The following is a 16,279-nucleotide window of genomic DNA, read 5'->3' on the forward strand; positions in this document are numbered from 1 at the left end:
AATGACATTGGTTGCGATAAAAAACCCATTGGGCGTCAGTGGGGAGGCTTGGTCAGTTGCCGACAGGAAAAGAATGCATAACTGAAAAAAAATGAACGAAGTGAAACAGATAAATAAATCTCTATAATTTATTGGAGAAGGGAGTTTTGCACAGGGTGAGTCTTTTAAAAGAGGCCCCGTGGAACATGTGTATGTATACTCTTGTATAAGCCTGTGAAAATGACAAGGAAAAGTTTTATTCATTGTGAAGCAAGTTTTAAAACGTGGAAAGCTCCTGGGGGGATCAAATTTTGTTGGAACAAATCTTATTGCTGTAATTTATAAGCTGCTGCCTGCATGGGCTGTTTTCTCTTTCCCCCCAAAACTGACACATGCAGTTCCTGAGTTTGATGGAGGTTTCCTAGAAGATGCACCAGGTTGGCCACTGTTTGAAAAGAAGGATGGACAAGGGAGGCCCTCAGTCTGATCCAGCATGTTCTACGTTTGACCAGGCACAGTGGGAATAAACCAAGACACACAGGTGGAAAGGAGATTTACAAACATGTATTGTTTTTACAGTGCGGCCTGAGTTCCCAATAAAAGTGAGGCAGGGTTCAGGTGAAGTCAAGGGGCTGGATCTGTTCCGGGCAGCTTATGCCAGAGTGAGGCTGTGGGTCAGCGAGGAAGCAAACGGCCATTCTGCTCCCAAGCTGACGCACGGCCACTGCGGGTGGAGTGCGGGGTTTGGAAGCCCCACTCACAGCTGTAGATGCTTCAGGTGCAGCTGGAAGATTTCCTCGGCCCTCTGGAGGTACTCTGCAGTCTTCTTCTTCACGGCCTCCCTGCGAGCTGCGTCAGGGTCCCCTGAAAGAAGGGAGGAGCAGGTCTTGGCTGATGGCTACAACCCTCCCGGCAACAGAAGGGTGGGAGGGCAGTGGCTTAGCAGTTAGAGCAATCTGCCTTGCATGCAGAAGGCCCAAAGACGAATAACAGGACAGATGAAATTAAGTACGAAGTCAAACCTCTGGAACTCACGCCTTTAGCAGGCAGTGATGACTAGGGCTGGGCGACATCTGGTTTTCATCATCGCGATATATAAGCATGGCAATATACTGATATATCACGATGTCTGAAATAAGGTTGGAGCTATGTAGAGGCATTGGGTGGGCTCCATGTGTTTTTACTGCATTGTGATATTTGCAGCGCGCGCCCACACGATTCGTGATAAATTGGCAGGTCAAAAATTATGAAACCATTCCCCCCAAAAATTTTTTTGGGAGGTTTCTTCTTGCAATCAACCAGTATATAAATCTTTTGAAATAAATAAAGGAGATTAAAGTGAGGTGGGGGGGCAGGATCCCCTCAAAGACCTTGAAAAGGCAAAGTTTACAGCCACGTTTACTTGGAAGCAAGCCTCAGCGAGTTGAAATGGGCTGACTTCCTAGAAGCCACATGGACTTGTTTCTCTGACTCTTGGGGACCAATTCCCAGGCCCTCCACATGGGGAGATGCCATGGGGGAGGGGAGCTGGAATATAGTTTGGGGACCAGGCATTGCCCATTACCTTGCAGTCCCTGCAGCAAGAGGTCAACGCCGCTCCGGTAGCCACAGAAAGCCTCCTTGTAGTCTTTGGCAGCTTCACTCTCCAAGGCCTGCCTGATGCGCTCTGTGGCCAACGGCAGGTAACTGCCTGGGTCCGATGCAGCAGCTCCTTCCTGGGCTACCTGGCCCGCTCCTGCGCTGGGGGCAGAAGGCGCTGGTCCATGTCCTGAGGCAGCGAGAGCAGCCAGCTCTTCCTCGTGGGAGAGGCTGGCTGCACCAGGGTCTGGACAGAACAAAGAAAAATGTTATTTATCTATTAACTTATAAAAAACATTTGCACACCACTGCAGCTTTTGAAAAAAAAAAGAAAATCACAACGGCTTGCGGCAGTGGTGTCCAAACTTTTCAAAGAGTGTGTGATGAAGTGAAGGGCCATAAGGGCCAACCAAAGTTGAGCTTTTTTTAGGATTGAAGTTGTTGAGTTGTTGTTTTTTAGGATTTTACCCCTGGGGCCGGATTAAACCAGCCAGCGGGCCTGATTAGGACCCCAAAATGGACTTTGGACATGCCTGGCTTACAGCAATAAAAACAAAACCATACAATGAAACTATTAAAAAGTTAAAAACAGATCTCAATGAACCATTGCAGAACGATGCACTTTTAATTGCCTACACAGATACAGTGGAATAGAAAAGTCTCCAGCAGACATTTAAAAGTTGGCACAAAAGGCACCTGCTGAATCTGTAGTGGCAGGGAGTTCCACAGGACCGGGCCAACAACACTGAAGGCTCAGGTTCTTCTTGTTGTCAAATGAGCCTTGGCAGCTCTGGGAGTGACCAGCGACATTCCTGTGGATGACCTCAGTGGTCAAACTGGGATATAAGGGTCCAAGTGGTCCCTGAAGTACCGTGGATGAAAGTTGTTTTGTAAATTAATAAAAGGGCCTTGAACCAGGCTCAGCTGTTTTATTTTTTTTTTATGAAATTTTTATTGGTTTTACAAAAAATTTTTATAGACAATACAAACAAATAAAGAAACAAACAAACATGTATAATTTCATATCCTTTTTTTCATAAATCTCACTTCTTCGACTCCCCCAAACCTCCCCTTTCTACATCCCAATTTCCAAAATTATTTCAGCAAATCCTAACACTTGTTTTTATCAAATTTGTCCCTTATTTATTCTTTTCTTTTACTTAATCTTTTGCAGCTGTAATCCCCTTTTTTTCTAAAACCTCAACATTTTAGCATTCATTAATTTTATAATATTTCTTAAGATAAATTTTAAATTTCTTCCAATCTTCGTCCGCCATCTCTTTCCCCTGGTCGCGGATTCTGCCGGTCATTTCAGCCAGTCCCATATAGTCTACAGGCTCAGCTGTTTTAACAAGGCTGTCACATGTTCTTGGTCCGATGCTCCCATCAGCAGTTCAGTTGCTGCATTCTGCACCAGCTGGAGTGTTTGAACCAGGCCCAAGGGCAGCCCCACACAAAGCACATTGCAGTAGTCCAGCTTCACATACAGTGGTCAGGCTATCCTTGACCAGGAACGGCCGTAGCTGGCAAACCAAGGAGGATGATCTGGCCCCTAAGATGTAACCAGGAGTACCCTGCAAGCCATGTGCTTGCTCCATCCATAATATTTTCCACTGCCAAGCATCGTGGCAACAGTACAGAAGAACTAAAATCCCAACAATGCAATTCTGCTCGCTGTTCATCTTCCTGGAACCGGGTCAGTGCTCAGAAATGGGGAGAGACCCTGCAACTTGGCTACCTATATCCTACATGTTCCAGGGGCTCCCCCCCCCCGCTTGACGTTTGAGCCCACCTACCTTCCTTTGAGAAGGGATCAAACAGGGCTAACTCCTGGAGCGACAAGGGGCCGCGGGAGGGCGACCCCAGACCCTTCTCGCCTTCCTCCTCCTCTTCGTCGCCACCAAAGGCAAAGAGAGCATCCAAGGCCTCGTCATCACACTTCTCGGGCGAGGAGGGCCTCCCTGTGGAGGGGACACTGATCAGTGCAAGGCATTGATAACCCCCAACCCAGAAAACGCCTAGAGCAGGAGTCAGCAAACGTTTTCAGCAGGGGGCTGGTCCCCTGTCCCTCAGACCTTGGGGGGGGGGCGGACTATATATATTTAAAAAGAACCAATTCCTATGCCCCACAAATAACCCAGAGATGCATTTTAAATAAAAGGACACATTCTACTCTTGTAAAAACACACTGATTCCCGATTTAGAAGGTAATTGGGCCGGATCCAGGCCCCGGGCCTTAGTTTGCCTACCCATGGCCTAGAGTGCCAAGGCTTTGCAATGGCCCACTCAGCACTCTGAGTCAAATGGGCTACAGAGGAGGTCCTGGCCAGACTGGGGGAAGGAATGGCGCACTCTGGACGTGCACAGGGCCTTTAGGATCTTCCACAGGTGCACAGAGAAAGTGCGCCAGTCAGAGGTCAGATTTCCCTCCTCCTATCCAGTTCCAAGAGGCACAAGCTGTGACTTTCCACAGTAAAGGTAAAGGGGCAAACCAGAGCAGTGTACGGAAACGCCGTTTACCTTCCCGCCGGTGTGATACCCATTTATCTACTTGCACGTTGACGTGCTTTCGAACTGCTAGGTTGGCAGGAGCAGGGACCGAGCAATGGGAGCTCACCCCGTCGCGGGGATTCGAACTGCCGACCTTCTGATCGGCAAGCCCTAGGCTCTGTGGTTTAACCCACGGCACCACCCGCGTCCCTGTGACTTTCCACAAACCCCTTCTATAAATCGATGCTACATCCCTCTTCTCCTGCAGCATCATAAAGGGGGTGGGGGGGGAATGATCCATCTCACCCTCTTGAGTACAATCCCTGACGATACCCAGCTGAGCCAGATTTGTGGCCAGTCCTAGATCAGAACATCCTGGTCCCAGTTGTCCACACTCTAGTGACCTCCTGCCTGGACTGCTGTAATGCAGCCTATATGGGATTTATCTCAGCAGTTTCCAGACTGGATGTGAGCCGCCGCAGGCTGTACCTTTTATGGTGTTCACCTCCCAAAGGAGGCCTCCGTTAAGGCTTAGCTTGTAAGGACTCATGAAGGTGAGTCGTTACAATGACTCTGGGGGTGAGGAGAGGGAGAAGGGACGGGAAAAGAAGAAGAAATGTCTCCTAGTTGCCCTACCCATCTCCTCTCCAAAAATACACACCCTTATCATGTTCTCTGCTCAAGTAAGGAAAAAATTAAATACCACGCCTGAGCATGTGCAGAGTGCCTTTCTCTCCACGAGGAAAACAAAACGCAAACCAGATCCACAACTTGTCTCGTTTTATGCCTGAAGCTCTAGAAGGCTGTACCTTCCTCCTCCGTTTGGGGCTGCAGGGCACCACACTCCTCGCTCGCTGCCTCCGGAGCAATATCAGGGTTCTGCTGCTCCAAATCCAGGCCCCCCTGTTTGGAGTCCAGGAGCACCTGCTCATCCACAGATCCCAGAGCATCCTCCGCTGGCTCCACTCCTTCCGAGGATGGCGGCACTGGGATCAGAGGGGGAGGCAGAGAGGGCAGGTCGCGGGTCTCCAGAGGTCTCCTCCCCTCCCCACTCTGCAAGACAGAAGCAGCAGAGAGTGGGTCCAAATGTCGGCTGGGCGGGGGGTTCCTTTATTTGAGGACCAGGGCAAAACTTCAGGCAAGGACCCAGTGCCACTTTTGCAACCAAGGAGGGACCCAGGAACACAACTCCAAATATGGCTTTAGCATTTTTGGAATGGTAGTGGCAGTGGGCAGGGAGACCACTTGGAAATTGCTGTGGGGGGTGGGGTGGGGTGTCTTGGTGGGCCCATTAACTATGTGTTTCCTTATTCACACAGCACAGAGTTAAACTACGGAACTCCCTCCCACAGGAGGCAGAGATGGCCACCAACCTGAAGCACCTTGGGGGGTGGGGGGATATAAATAAATAGATGCAATAAATAAATAAAACCTGCCCGGACAAAAATACCCGAAAGAACTCCTTCAGCTGAGGGCTGTTGTTCAAGGCTGGGATGTCCACAGTGAAGCGTAGCATGACCTCAGCTGCTTTCCGCCGCTCCTCAATCACCTCAGGCTCAAATCGGCCTGCAAAGAAGAGGAACAGATTCAAATCATGTGTGTGTGTGTGTGTGAGGGGATAAGAGAACACACACACACACCCCGCTCTGCTCTTGTGTACCAGCGACAACGACCCTGAAGCAATGCACAAGAGGCCTCTGTTTTTCTGGCCTAGCAAAAAATCACCAGAACCCAAAACTTTCAGCTGCAGACCCTCAAAAATGGAATCTGGTGGGGCTTAACGATGAGAGATTTGGGGCAGACAAAATGAGGCACACCTTTCCATAGTTTAGCTGTGGAATTTCCTACCACAAGATATTGTGATTCCCCCCCCCCGCCCAATTTAAATGGTTTTTAAAACAGATTACTGGGAATCACAAGTTCAGGTCCTAGACTGGGGCAACCCAGAAGGGTAAGGTACAAGTAATTTATTATTATCCTCATCATTATTATATTAGCCTCTGGAGCAGCAGGATACCTTCAAATATCTGAAGGGCTGACACATGGAAGATTGTTTTCTGCTTCTCCAGAGCGGAGGACCAGAACCAATAGATTAAAATGGCAAGAAAAAAGATACCCCGGCTAAATTAAACATTAGGAAGAACTTTCCGAGGGTAGGAGCTGTTTTGACAGTGGAAGGGACTCCCTCAGAAGGTGGTAAGTTCTCCTTCAATGGAGGTTTATAAAGTGAGGTTGAGCAGCCATTTGTCAGAGATTCTTTAGCTGGGATTCCTGCATTGCAGAGAGTTGGACAAGATGACACGGGGGGGGGGTGCCTTCCAATTCCATGTTTCCAATTCCATATTTTGCTTGGCTCCTGCTCAGGGGCTTCCCAGAAGGGGTGTCTGGCTGACCCCCATGGGGATGGGATGTCAGATCAGATGTGCCCCCCTTTTGGCTCGACCCAGCAGCTGCCCATCTCCCACCCAACTGGAGACCCTCACCAAAGACGTGAGCCTTGGGGAAGGGGGGGAAATCCTCCAGTCGACGGAAGAGGTTGCGATGCGTGTATGCCAGGTCCCCGTGCAGCTTCTTGAAGTCACTATACCGTTTCCAGACCACGATCTGTAGGAAGGAAGAGGCATGAGGACCGTGCTTGGAGTGCCCTCTCTCCTGTGGAAGATCTACAAAGCTGTCTCTGAGTCCGACCAGTGGCCCACTTACTGCAGCTTAATACTGCCTACACCAGTAGTTCCCAAATATTATGGGTCCCACAAATTCCTCCCTGGCGCTTGCTACCCTATCCTTCAGAAAGCACTGCTCAGAATAGCACTTTGCATGAACCACTGAGGACAAAATCCCAAACAGCAACCGTTAATTCACATTTGTTCGAAATCCAGTTAAACATCACTTTCATTTAATTAACTCAACAGAACCGAGGAACCTGACCCAAGTCTGGGAGATATGTGCACCACCAGCACTCTGGCGTCCTAGAATCACCCTAGGTAATCCCATTGCCCCCGGGTACCACCTGCTTTGTGAAACTTTGTCTTGAGCTCCTTGGAGGCATGACAGGGCAGAAACAAAATGGTTGACATTTCTGAAGCAGCTGACAAGGCCCACCCTCCCACCCCGCCTGGGTCACCCAGCAAGGACTTACCTCCTTGACATCTTCTGGGTTCACCTTTGAGACAAACTGGAAAGGGGACAAAAAGTGAGATTTTGAGCATGAGCAAGGGATTTGCAGCCAGCAAGGGGTGTGTGTGTGTGTGTGTGTGTGTGTGTTGGAGGGGGCACGTTCTTTTCCTCCTGCACCAAGGAAGGTGAAGTTTCCTTGGGGCATCTTCCTTGGGGTGGAGTGTGAACTGCGATCTCTATGGTCTCCAAAAAACTGGCAGAAAATATTTTTAAAAGATAAACCAACCAGGCATATAGGGAAGAAAAAGCCTCGCTGAAGCAGAGCCAGCATGGCTTTCGCCAGAGTAAGACCTGTTTCACGCACCTATTGGGAGTTCTTTGAGAGAGACAAGCAGCATCTCGATTCATCTGTTTTTGACATAGTGTATTTGGAACTTTCGAAAAGCTTCTGATAAGGTACCTCACCAAAGACTCCTGAGTAAGCTTAGCAGTCAAGGAATAAGAGGCTTGAATCCTCCTTGCAGGTTTCTCTCTGGGGCAACTGGTTGGCCACTGTGAGAACAGGATGCTGGACTAGATGGGCCCGCCATGACCTGATCCAGAAAGCTCTTCTCAGGTTCTCCCAACAGACTCCCCCTACTCCCTGTTTTAGGGGTCTCCAGTATCCAAAGCTCTCTGCCATTCCTGAGACACAGCTGAACCCCCAAGGGCGGAGCAGAGAGCAGGGTGTGGGCACAAATGCCAGAGCTGAGGCCCACTCTGGGCCAGAAGGCGGTCCTTATTATTTCCAGGTTAAGGAGAGAGGATGGGAGCTGTTCTTCTACCGGGATGTATTCAAGAGTTCAATGAAACTTACAGGGATGCATGCAGGACTGCAGCCATGTAGCCTGCAATAGTGCTACCTTATACCAAGTCAGACCAACTCAGTACTGCCGACGCTGACTGGCAGCAGCAGCAGCAGCAGCTCTTTGGGATTTCAGGCCAGCAGGCAGGGCTCTCTCCCAGACCTACCTGGAGATCGAACCTGGGATGCTCTGCTTGCAAGGCGGCCGCTTTTTCACCGCGCTACGGCCCTTCCTGTGTGTCTACTCAGACGTAAGCCCCACTGAGCTCAGTTGGGTTTACTTCCAGGTAAAAGCAAGAAGGGAGAACCAGAAGCCCTCTGCAAGGAGAGCAAGCCCACCCTAAGCTGGAAGCCACCGCCCCTTTGCCCGCGCTGAGCTTGCACTCTGCACATGCACAGAGGCTCGACGTCCAGCGAACAGGTGCAGCGGATTCATCTAGGCGGTGAGCATCTAGGCGGCTCCCCAGGTACGGCGTCTCCCACTCCCTGCAGCAGCCCCTTCCTCACCTTGGCAGTCACTTTGTACTCGGTGTAGCCCTTGGGGTGGCTGCGGTGCTCGGTCACCGTGTAGTGCCGCTGGTACTCCTCCTTCACCCGGCGGGACATCCTGCCGCCCCTCCGGGCGCTGCGGCCCCTTTAAATCCAGGACCGCCGGGCTGGGCGGCTCCTACCCTCCTTTCCTTCTGGCGCCCGGACTCCCCCTGTAGTGCGCATGCGCGGTCCGTTGGCCGCTCCCATCGCCTAATGCTCCAGGGACGAGGGAGCGTCTTCCATGTGCAAGCCCGGACAGCACGCGTCAGGGCTCCTCTGCAAAGTGCCCGACGCGCATTGCGTCCTGCTACAAGACTAAGGGAGCAGAATAGGGTGGGGCTCACTGGGCCTGCAGAGTTTATGCTGGACACGTTTTGCATAGTAAGCCTGGAGTGGGCAGTCAATCCTGCGAGAAGGAAGCTCCATCTGTCTTTCCAAGGGGACCACGTTTGCAGGCGGCTGAGGCGCCTGAGGTTTAAGGAGGACCAGCTTAAGTTGCTTCTTTAATGAGAAATAGAGGAGCGGGGATTTTTTTCCTGCAAAAATTTGAATATTAAAATTACTTTTTTTCCTCTTAGACAAATAGTATCACCAATGACATATGGGCTAGCAGAGGTGTGTGTGTGTGTGTGTGTGTCCCCATTCTTTCCTTTGCATTTTTTGTCATTCCCCTGGATTTCCAGACCATCTCTCCCTCTCTTCTCACATTCATCTCCCTTGTTCCTGCCCTGTCATTTACTCTCTTATTTTTATTTACTTGCTATTTAACAAAATGTCATATACCACTCATAGTAAACCTCTCTAAACGGTATACAATAAATATTAAAATTATCAATAATAGTAGTCTAATACACTTAAAAATAATCAAAAGCATGTCAGCATCTAGATATCTGGATGGGCCCCAAAATAGGCAGTAGGGGGTGGGCACAAGTTGGGAGAACCTGAGAGAGGCTTGCCTAAAGTTTTCAGCCTGCACCCAAAAAGAGGACAGTGAAGAGGCTTGCTTGCCTGATGTCCATAGGCAGGAAAATGTAAGCTGTTGCACTAAGTCTGATAGTTTGCAATTGTTTTTGTTGTTGCTGTTGTTAGAAAATGTTCCAGGGTGCAGCAGTGGTTTCAGGTTGAGGGGGGAAAGCTCACAACAGTCTTTGGCAACCATAGGGTGAAAAGCCAGCTTACTGTTACGAGTACAGTGGTACCTCTGGTTAAGTACTTAATTCGTTCCGGAGGTCTGTTCTTAACCTGAAACTGTTCCTAACCCAAGCACCACTTGGGGCCTCCTGCTGCCGCCACAGCGCCGGAGCACGATTTCTGTTCTCATCCTGAAGCAAAGTTCTTAACCTGAAGCACTATTTCTGGGTTAGCAGAGTCTGTAACCTGAAGCGTATGTATCCTGAAGCATATGTAACCTGAGGTACCACTGTACCAATCTACTCTTGCTCTGCCTGACATCTTTGCCATTTGTGGAGGTAAAATTATGCATTTTTTTTAGTATTTGGGGGAAAATATTTAAGGTTCCTCACAGGGTTGTTGCACAGTTTAAATGAGTTTGGGGAGAACCGTGCATTTGCCACCTTGAACTTTTTGGATAATAAATTAATAATAATGAACGTCTGGAGGGCACCACACTGGCGACCCGTGAGAAGACAACCTTGGCAGTTAGATTTCCTCCAGCACAAGCCCAAGGAGATCTCCTTGCCCACACAGAGCAGAGGAATGCCCGGCCATCCATGCTGGGACGAAGACAACCAACCAGGCTGCTCCATGGCCTAGGAACCCATCCAGTGTGCCAGTCCTGAGAGCGACAACAACAGCTTTATTGGCATGTTCTTAATATGACACGATCCCGTACAGAGAACTGGGGTGTTGGGGAGACCCCGAACATACACCTTCATTGTCCTTCCGCAGGCGGGGCCTGGCTCATGGCCTAGGACAGAAACAAGAGGGGCGCCCCACTCTTGCCCAACATAGCTGAGCAGCTTTCTCGATGAGAGGCCCTTAAAACGCCCAGCAGGGGAAAACAGTTCCAAGTTATTAAGCCTCGCAAAGCAGGTGAGCTGGAGGTGTTTGCGCCTGTTTCCCCCTTCTTCCTCTCAGTCCGCGGTGAATATCCGGCTGGATATATCGTCCAGCAGCCAATCGATACCCACAAGAAGGTTCTCCCCAGTGTAGGCGCTGCAGCCTTGAATGCACCAGTGGTGGCTGTGGATGCTGTCGAGGTCGAGAGCCTGGAAAGAGGCAGAAAGATTGGGGGCGGTGAGGGCCACGCATCTGGCGAGCTCAAAGGGAAAGCCTGCAAGTGGGCCTTGAAAGCAGGCTCGCCTGAAGAGGTGGTGGGTAGCACCCAGAAAGGCTACAGGCCGGACACCACGCAGAACAGCCTTCGTAAAGCAGGCTTCTTCCAGATGAATCATAGAATCATAGAGTTGGAAGAGACCACAAGGGCCATCGAGTCCAACCCCCTGCCAAGCAGGAAACACCATCAGAGCACTCCTGACATAGATGTTTGGGACTACAACTCCCATCAGCCCTGCGCTGGCTAGGGCTGATGTGCTTCCCGACTCCTCTAACTCCAAAAAATGCAGTCGTCCGTAATTTTAAGCATTCTTGACTCATCATGGCGTCTTTTACTCTCTTATTTTAAAAGGCACAATTTGTGTGGATGAAAATTGTGTTGTGTCCGTGCTGTGGTCGTCTAGATCAGGCATCGCCAACCTGCGGCCCTCCAGATGTTTTGGCCTACAACTCCCATGATCCTTAGCTAACAGGACCAGTGGTCAGGGATGATGGGAATTGTAGTCCAAAACATCTGGAGGGCCGCAGGTTGGGGATGCCTGGTCTAATGCTAGGCCATATCTGATGTTTATGGTCTGCTGGCCAAATAAACTGAGCTGAAATCAACTTTCTCAAAGCCATGAGAGACACCCTCCCGCCCTTGGTTTGCCCGGTACCCAAAGCCGCCCCATCTGCTCTCACCAGGCCTGCTAGTGATCCTCACCTCCTGGATGGCGCTGGAGCTCAGGGCCCCTGGCAGGTCTTGCTTGTTGGCAAAGATGAGCAAGGTGGCCCCCGCCAGGCGCTGTTGAGACAGAAACAAAGATGTGACCTAGGAAGGAGGGAGGCTTATCCCAGGTCATCCGATTGGTCCACCAAGCTCAGTATGGTCCACACTGCCTGGCAGAGGCTCTCCAGGGTCCTTCTTGGAGATGCCAGTGGGAAACAAACCCGGGGCCTTCTGCGTACAAAGCAAGTGTTCTGCCACTGACCTATGATCCTAAAAGCAAACTAAGATTCCAGTCCTCGTGGTACAGGGACTTTCTGCAAGCAGAGAGTGCATTGCCTACCATGAGCTATGGTCCTCGTGATTCTAAATAAAGGGCTGATTTAAAGAGGGACACAGGAAGGGGCCTTACTCCAAGTCAGGCCAGTGGGCCAGCCAGCCAGTATCATCTATGCCAGCCATTTTTGACTACAACTCCCAGTGATCACTGGGGCTGATGGGAGGGCTTGGGGAAGATTGGCTCACCATGACAGGAAGTGGGCAGTGCTTTTTTTCTGGAGGGATGCAGGGGTACGCATCCTCCTAAACATTTTGTGAATCTAAGTTTGGTCTCATTGAGGGGCAGTATTTCAATATGAGTAGGAAAATGAGAGTACCCCTAAACATTTTTCAAGGGAAAAAAAGCACTGGAAGTGGGTCTCCAGAGTTTTACTGTTATTATTTCATTAACCACCTTTCATTAGGGCTGGGTGAAATACAGTCCAAAACCGGTTTGAAGTCCATATTGTCATATCGGGTTTCATAATTTTTGACCTGAAAATATATCACAAATCATGATACGTGTGTGTGTTCTGCAAAAAACACAATGTGGGGAAAACCGTGAAGCCAGCCAATGCTTCTCCATAGCTCCATCCTTATTTCAGGAATTGTAATATATCGGTAGTATCACGATGTTTAGCTGGTGATATATTGCGATGTTGAAAGCCAGGTATCGCCCAACCCTACCCTTCACCTTAAGATTCCTGAGCAGGTCGCAACATTAAAACACAACCTTAAATACAATTTAAAGCAGATTGCAAACGTAAGAAAAAGGTGTATCCTAAAAATATACACCTCAGGTGTCAAAGGCCAGAGTAAAGAAATATGTCTTCGGCATTCTCCAAAGCTGTATAATGAAGGTGGCAGTCACACCTCTGTAGGGAGGGAGTTCCACAGCTTAGGGGTTGCCACAAAGAAGGCCCTCTCCCAGGCTGCTACCCCCAACTGAGTCTCTGGGGGTTGAGGAGCTACCAATGGGACCCCACTCTGCTGATACCAGCACCTGAGAGGGTCTGTGGGGAAGGAGGCAAGCTTTCAGATATTTGGGGCCTAATAATAACTTGGGCACCTTGAATCGGACCTGGTAACAAACAGGCATTTTAAGCAGGGGTCTCCACCTGGAGACTGAAGTGGAGAGGTCTTGCATGCTAAGCAACTGTCCTACCACCCAGCGTCAAATCCCCCTCCACGGCTAACCCTTGCAGTGCCAAGGCCAGGCAGAGCGCAAGGTCCACTCTGTCCTCTCCTGCAGAGCAGGTAGGCACTCCCAGCCCCCCCCCCCGGGCTCCTACCTCCTCCACCAGAAGGCTCTGGAGTTCCCTCTTGCAGTCATCTAGGCGCTGGCGGTCAGCGCTGTCCACCACCCAGATGAGGCCATCGGTGCTCTCAAAGTAGTTCCGCCAGTAGGAGCGCAGGGATTTCTGCCCCCCAACGTCCCAGATGTTCAGCTTGAACCTGCAAAGAGGAGACCCACAAGCAGGTGACAAAGGGGTGGAGGAAATGGGGGGGGGGGTCTAGGCCGGCAATGAAGGAGGAAGGGAGGGAGGAATGCAGAGCCCCTTCCTCCTGTCGCAGCAGCCCCCTGGCAGCTATGGGGAAAGGGGACGGGACGGAGCCTCTCACCCGCGGTGCTCCAAGGTCTTGATGTTGAAGCCCAGGGTGGGAGAGATGGTGTCGATCTCATCCCCATTGAACTTCTTCAGGATCGTAGTCTTTCCGGCATTGTCCAGGCCCCTGACATAGGAAGGTGAGTTAAAGGGACACAATTGCAAGAGAGAAGGAGGAGGCAGAGGCCTGCTGCACACACTCCCTCAATTCCCTTCAGGTTTCTTCAGGGAACCTCAAAGCAAGGGCAAAGCCTGCTGCTCAGTGGCAGAGAAAGTGTGCTTTGCATGCAAAACATCCCAGGTTCAGTCCTTGCTGGCACCTCCAGGTAGGGCCTGGAACCCTAGAGAGCCGCTGCTGCCAGCCAGTGTAGGCAATACTGAGATAGATGTGCCAATGGTCTGACTCGGTATAAGGCAGCTTCCCGTGCAGTCTGCTAAGAAACTGCTGGCTCTCGCCATATACCCTGCGGGATGCGTGGACGCGCGGATTCGGTTTGCACGGGCTCTGAGAGGCAAAGGCACTCTGCACACGCACAGAGGCGCCCTTTGCCACTTAGGTTCAGAAGACCCTGAGGATGCAGCTTAGAAATACTGCCTGGTCCCCAGCCCTGGCCCTGCTCAACGCCTCGGAGCAAAAGGAGGTGGCGGAGGAATGCGAAGCCCCGCGTGGACCCTCGCCCGGCCCCGCCACCCCTTCCCCTCTCCCTTCGCCCCTCTGCCCCGCGCGGAAGGATACAGCATCAGCAGCCGCAGCTCCCGCTCCTTCTGCTTCATCTTCTTCAGGATGCTGAGCAGCCCCATCTCCCTCTCGCGCCGGCGGAAGGAGCCGCCCCGCCCACGCAGGAATGCTTGGGGCTTTTTGGACCAAAGAGGTACAAACAGAAAAGAGGCTTTTGTGCAATTCCGGCTTCCCGACCGCCGCTTTATCAAAATCTCCATATGCGGGGCAGCTTAGAGGGGTCTTCTCCCAACCATCTCCTTCCTTTCTTTTTTAATCTATTGGAATAAATGCAATAAGGAAGCACAGCTGCTAGAGGTTTGAACTGTAAAGTCGGCAGGAACCCAAGGAGTCATCTAATCCAACCCCCCCACCCCGCCGCGCAATGCGCTTCGATACAGCGCTTTGAAATAATCCTAAAAAGAAGAAAAAAATACTTTTGTTCACTGAACTTGTCCGCTTCTCCATTTGTCTTTTGGGTGGGGATTATGAAAGAACTTTAAACTTCTGACAATGCAAACCTATGAATGTCTGCTCAGAAAAGCCCAATAGAGTTCAATGGGGCGTCCTCCCAGGTAAGTGCGTATATTAGCATCAGTGCATTGCAGCCTTCGGACACTTTGCTGGCCTAGGAGTTACTTCTGAGCAGACTATGTGTTAAGATTCCACGAGAAGTCCCTATTCGTTGATCTTCTCGTGCAAACGGGAACCCGAAGTCTAGATAGTGGAAGATTCTCCGACTGCGCTGCGCCACTTCCTTCTCCATTGCTTATTATTCGCCAGGACACGCCCCTTCCCTATCCTGCCCAATGGAAAGGAAGACCAGCTGCCTGGTCGATGGCGAAAAAACAGACTCGTAAATTGAAGACTGACATACAGGGCCGGAAAACGGATTCAATATAATTTCTCTCTCTCCCCCCCCCCCTTTGGAAAGCTGGCCATGGAAAGAAAAAAGTCATGGTTTCCCCCACTCCACCCCCTAAATTCAGGTCCTAAACTGAAAGGTCCTTCTGAAGGAAAGACGGGATGACAGAAAGAGGCATATAAGCACCATTTTATGAACGAATGAATGAATGAATGAATGGAATGAATGAATAATGGCATGTATTTTTAAAAAACGCTTCTGGCTATTTTAGAAGAGCAACGTGGCAAATCATCGGCTGAGCGCTGGATCGGGGCCGAGGGAGTCGAAATGGCAAAATGTTTATTAATTTTTACTGCAACCTGAGAGGTATTTTCTGTTGAGGGGTTGGCTGGAAATCCACACCAGCCTCAACCCCACTTCTGACCTGGACTGCACTGCAGGGCTGCTGTAACTCTACCGGTCATCTATGAAGCATCGCAGAGGACTACATTGCATGGTTGTTGTAACCGAGTCCCTCACTTTCAGGCTGACCTCTATCTCCTCGCCTGAACCTACACTAAGGGGAGAAGATGAGACTGCATCCGTGTTGGAATTGGTAGAGGTTTTTTTCATTTTCTTTCAATGTTGAAAACAATGTTGGGGAGAACTCTCCGCCCTTGAGGCAAAAAAGTTGATCCGGAAGCTGGTCGCAGTGTATGAGTCTACTGGTATAAGTCTAAGGAAGGCATAGTTTTCAAGTGCCGTTCTTGATGTCATGTGGCCTTCTTGACCGATCTTTCCTCTAGCCAATAAACAGCCGCAAGGCCAGGAGCACTTCCGGGGAAGCTCCATTCCACGGAAATAAGAACATATAGAGCTGCACCTCATTAGTTTGTATAATCAATCTCCGGATTTTCGAGAGTTCGAGTGCAAAGCCATTTTAAAAATCTCCCCCCTGGAGCTTAAATGAAATGCGATATTTTAGACCAGATATAATTGGGCCTCACCATCAAACAAAACGAAGCAGCAAAGAGAAAGGGGCCTTCTGTCTCTAACTCATGTATTACTTCGTGTGAAAGATGTCATTTTAAAAAAGTTTATTATGCTGCAATCCTAAACCCAATGAGGGGTAGCTTGTATGCTTGGGCCCCCTTCGAATTCCTGGATCCAGCACGGAAGCTAGCCTGCCTATTCCAGGAACTGAATCCGTGCTGGATCCAGGAATTTGAAGGGGGCTCATGTGTACAGCCTG

The 16,279-nt window shown here is 50.2% G+C and overlaps 2 protein-coding genes across 2 annotated transcripts; both read right to left on the reverse strand.

Moving 5' to 3' along the window:
* Positions 1 to 521: 521 nt before the first annotated feature.
* On the reverse strand, positions 522 to 8,721 carry SNX15 (sorting nexin 15). Its single transcript, XM_083477994.1, has 8 exons — positions 8,516 to 8,721; positions 7,187 to 7,222; positions 6,531 to 6,651; positions 5,498 to 5,613; positions 4,857 to 5,100; positions 3,354 to 3,518; positions 1,544 to 1,804; positions 522 to 843 (listed from the first exon to the last, which is right to left on the reverse strand). The coding sequence occupies exons 1-8, from the start codon at positions 8,612 to 8,614 to the stop codon at positions 737 to 739; spliced, it is 1,149 nt and encodes a 382-aa protein (XP_083334120.1). The 5' UTR covers positions 8,615 to 8,721; the 3' UTR covers positions 522 to 736.
* Positions 8,722 to 10,335: 1,614 nt separating this feature from the next.
* ARL2 (ARF like GTPase 2) lies at positions 10,336 to 16,178 on the reverse strand. The gene is made up of 5 exons (XM_083478030.1): positions 14,202 to 16,178; positions 13,482 to 13,592; positions 13,151 to 13,313; positions 11,538 to 11,618; positions 10,336 to 10,767 (listed from the first exon to the last, which is right to left on the reverse strand). The coding sequence occupies exons 1-5, from the start codon at positions 14,402 to 14,404 to the stop codon at positions 10,633 to 10,635; spliced, it is 693 nt and encodes a 230-aa protein (XP_083334156.1). The 5' UTR covers positions 14,405 to 16,178; the 3' UTR covers positions 10,336 to 10,632.
* Positions 16,179 to 16,279: the final 101 nt, after the last annotated feature.

The sequence above is a fragment of the Podarcis liolepis genome, assembly GCF_965112155.1.
Source record: "Podarcis liolepis genome assembly, chromosome: 15".
Lineage (NCBI taxonomy): Eukaryota > Metazoa > Chordata > Lepidosauria > Squamata > Lacertidae > Podarcis > Podarcis liolepis.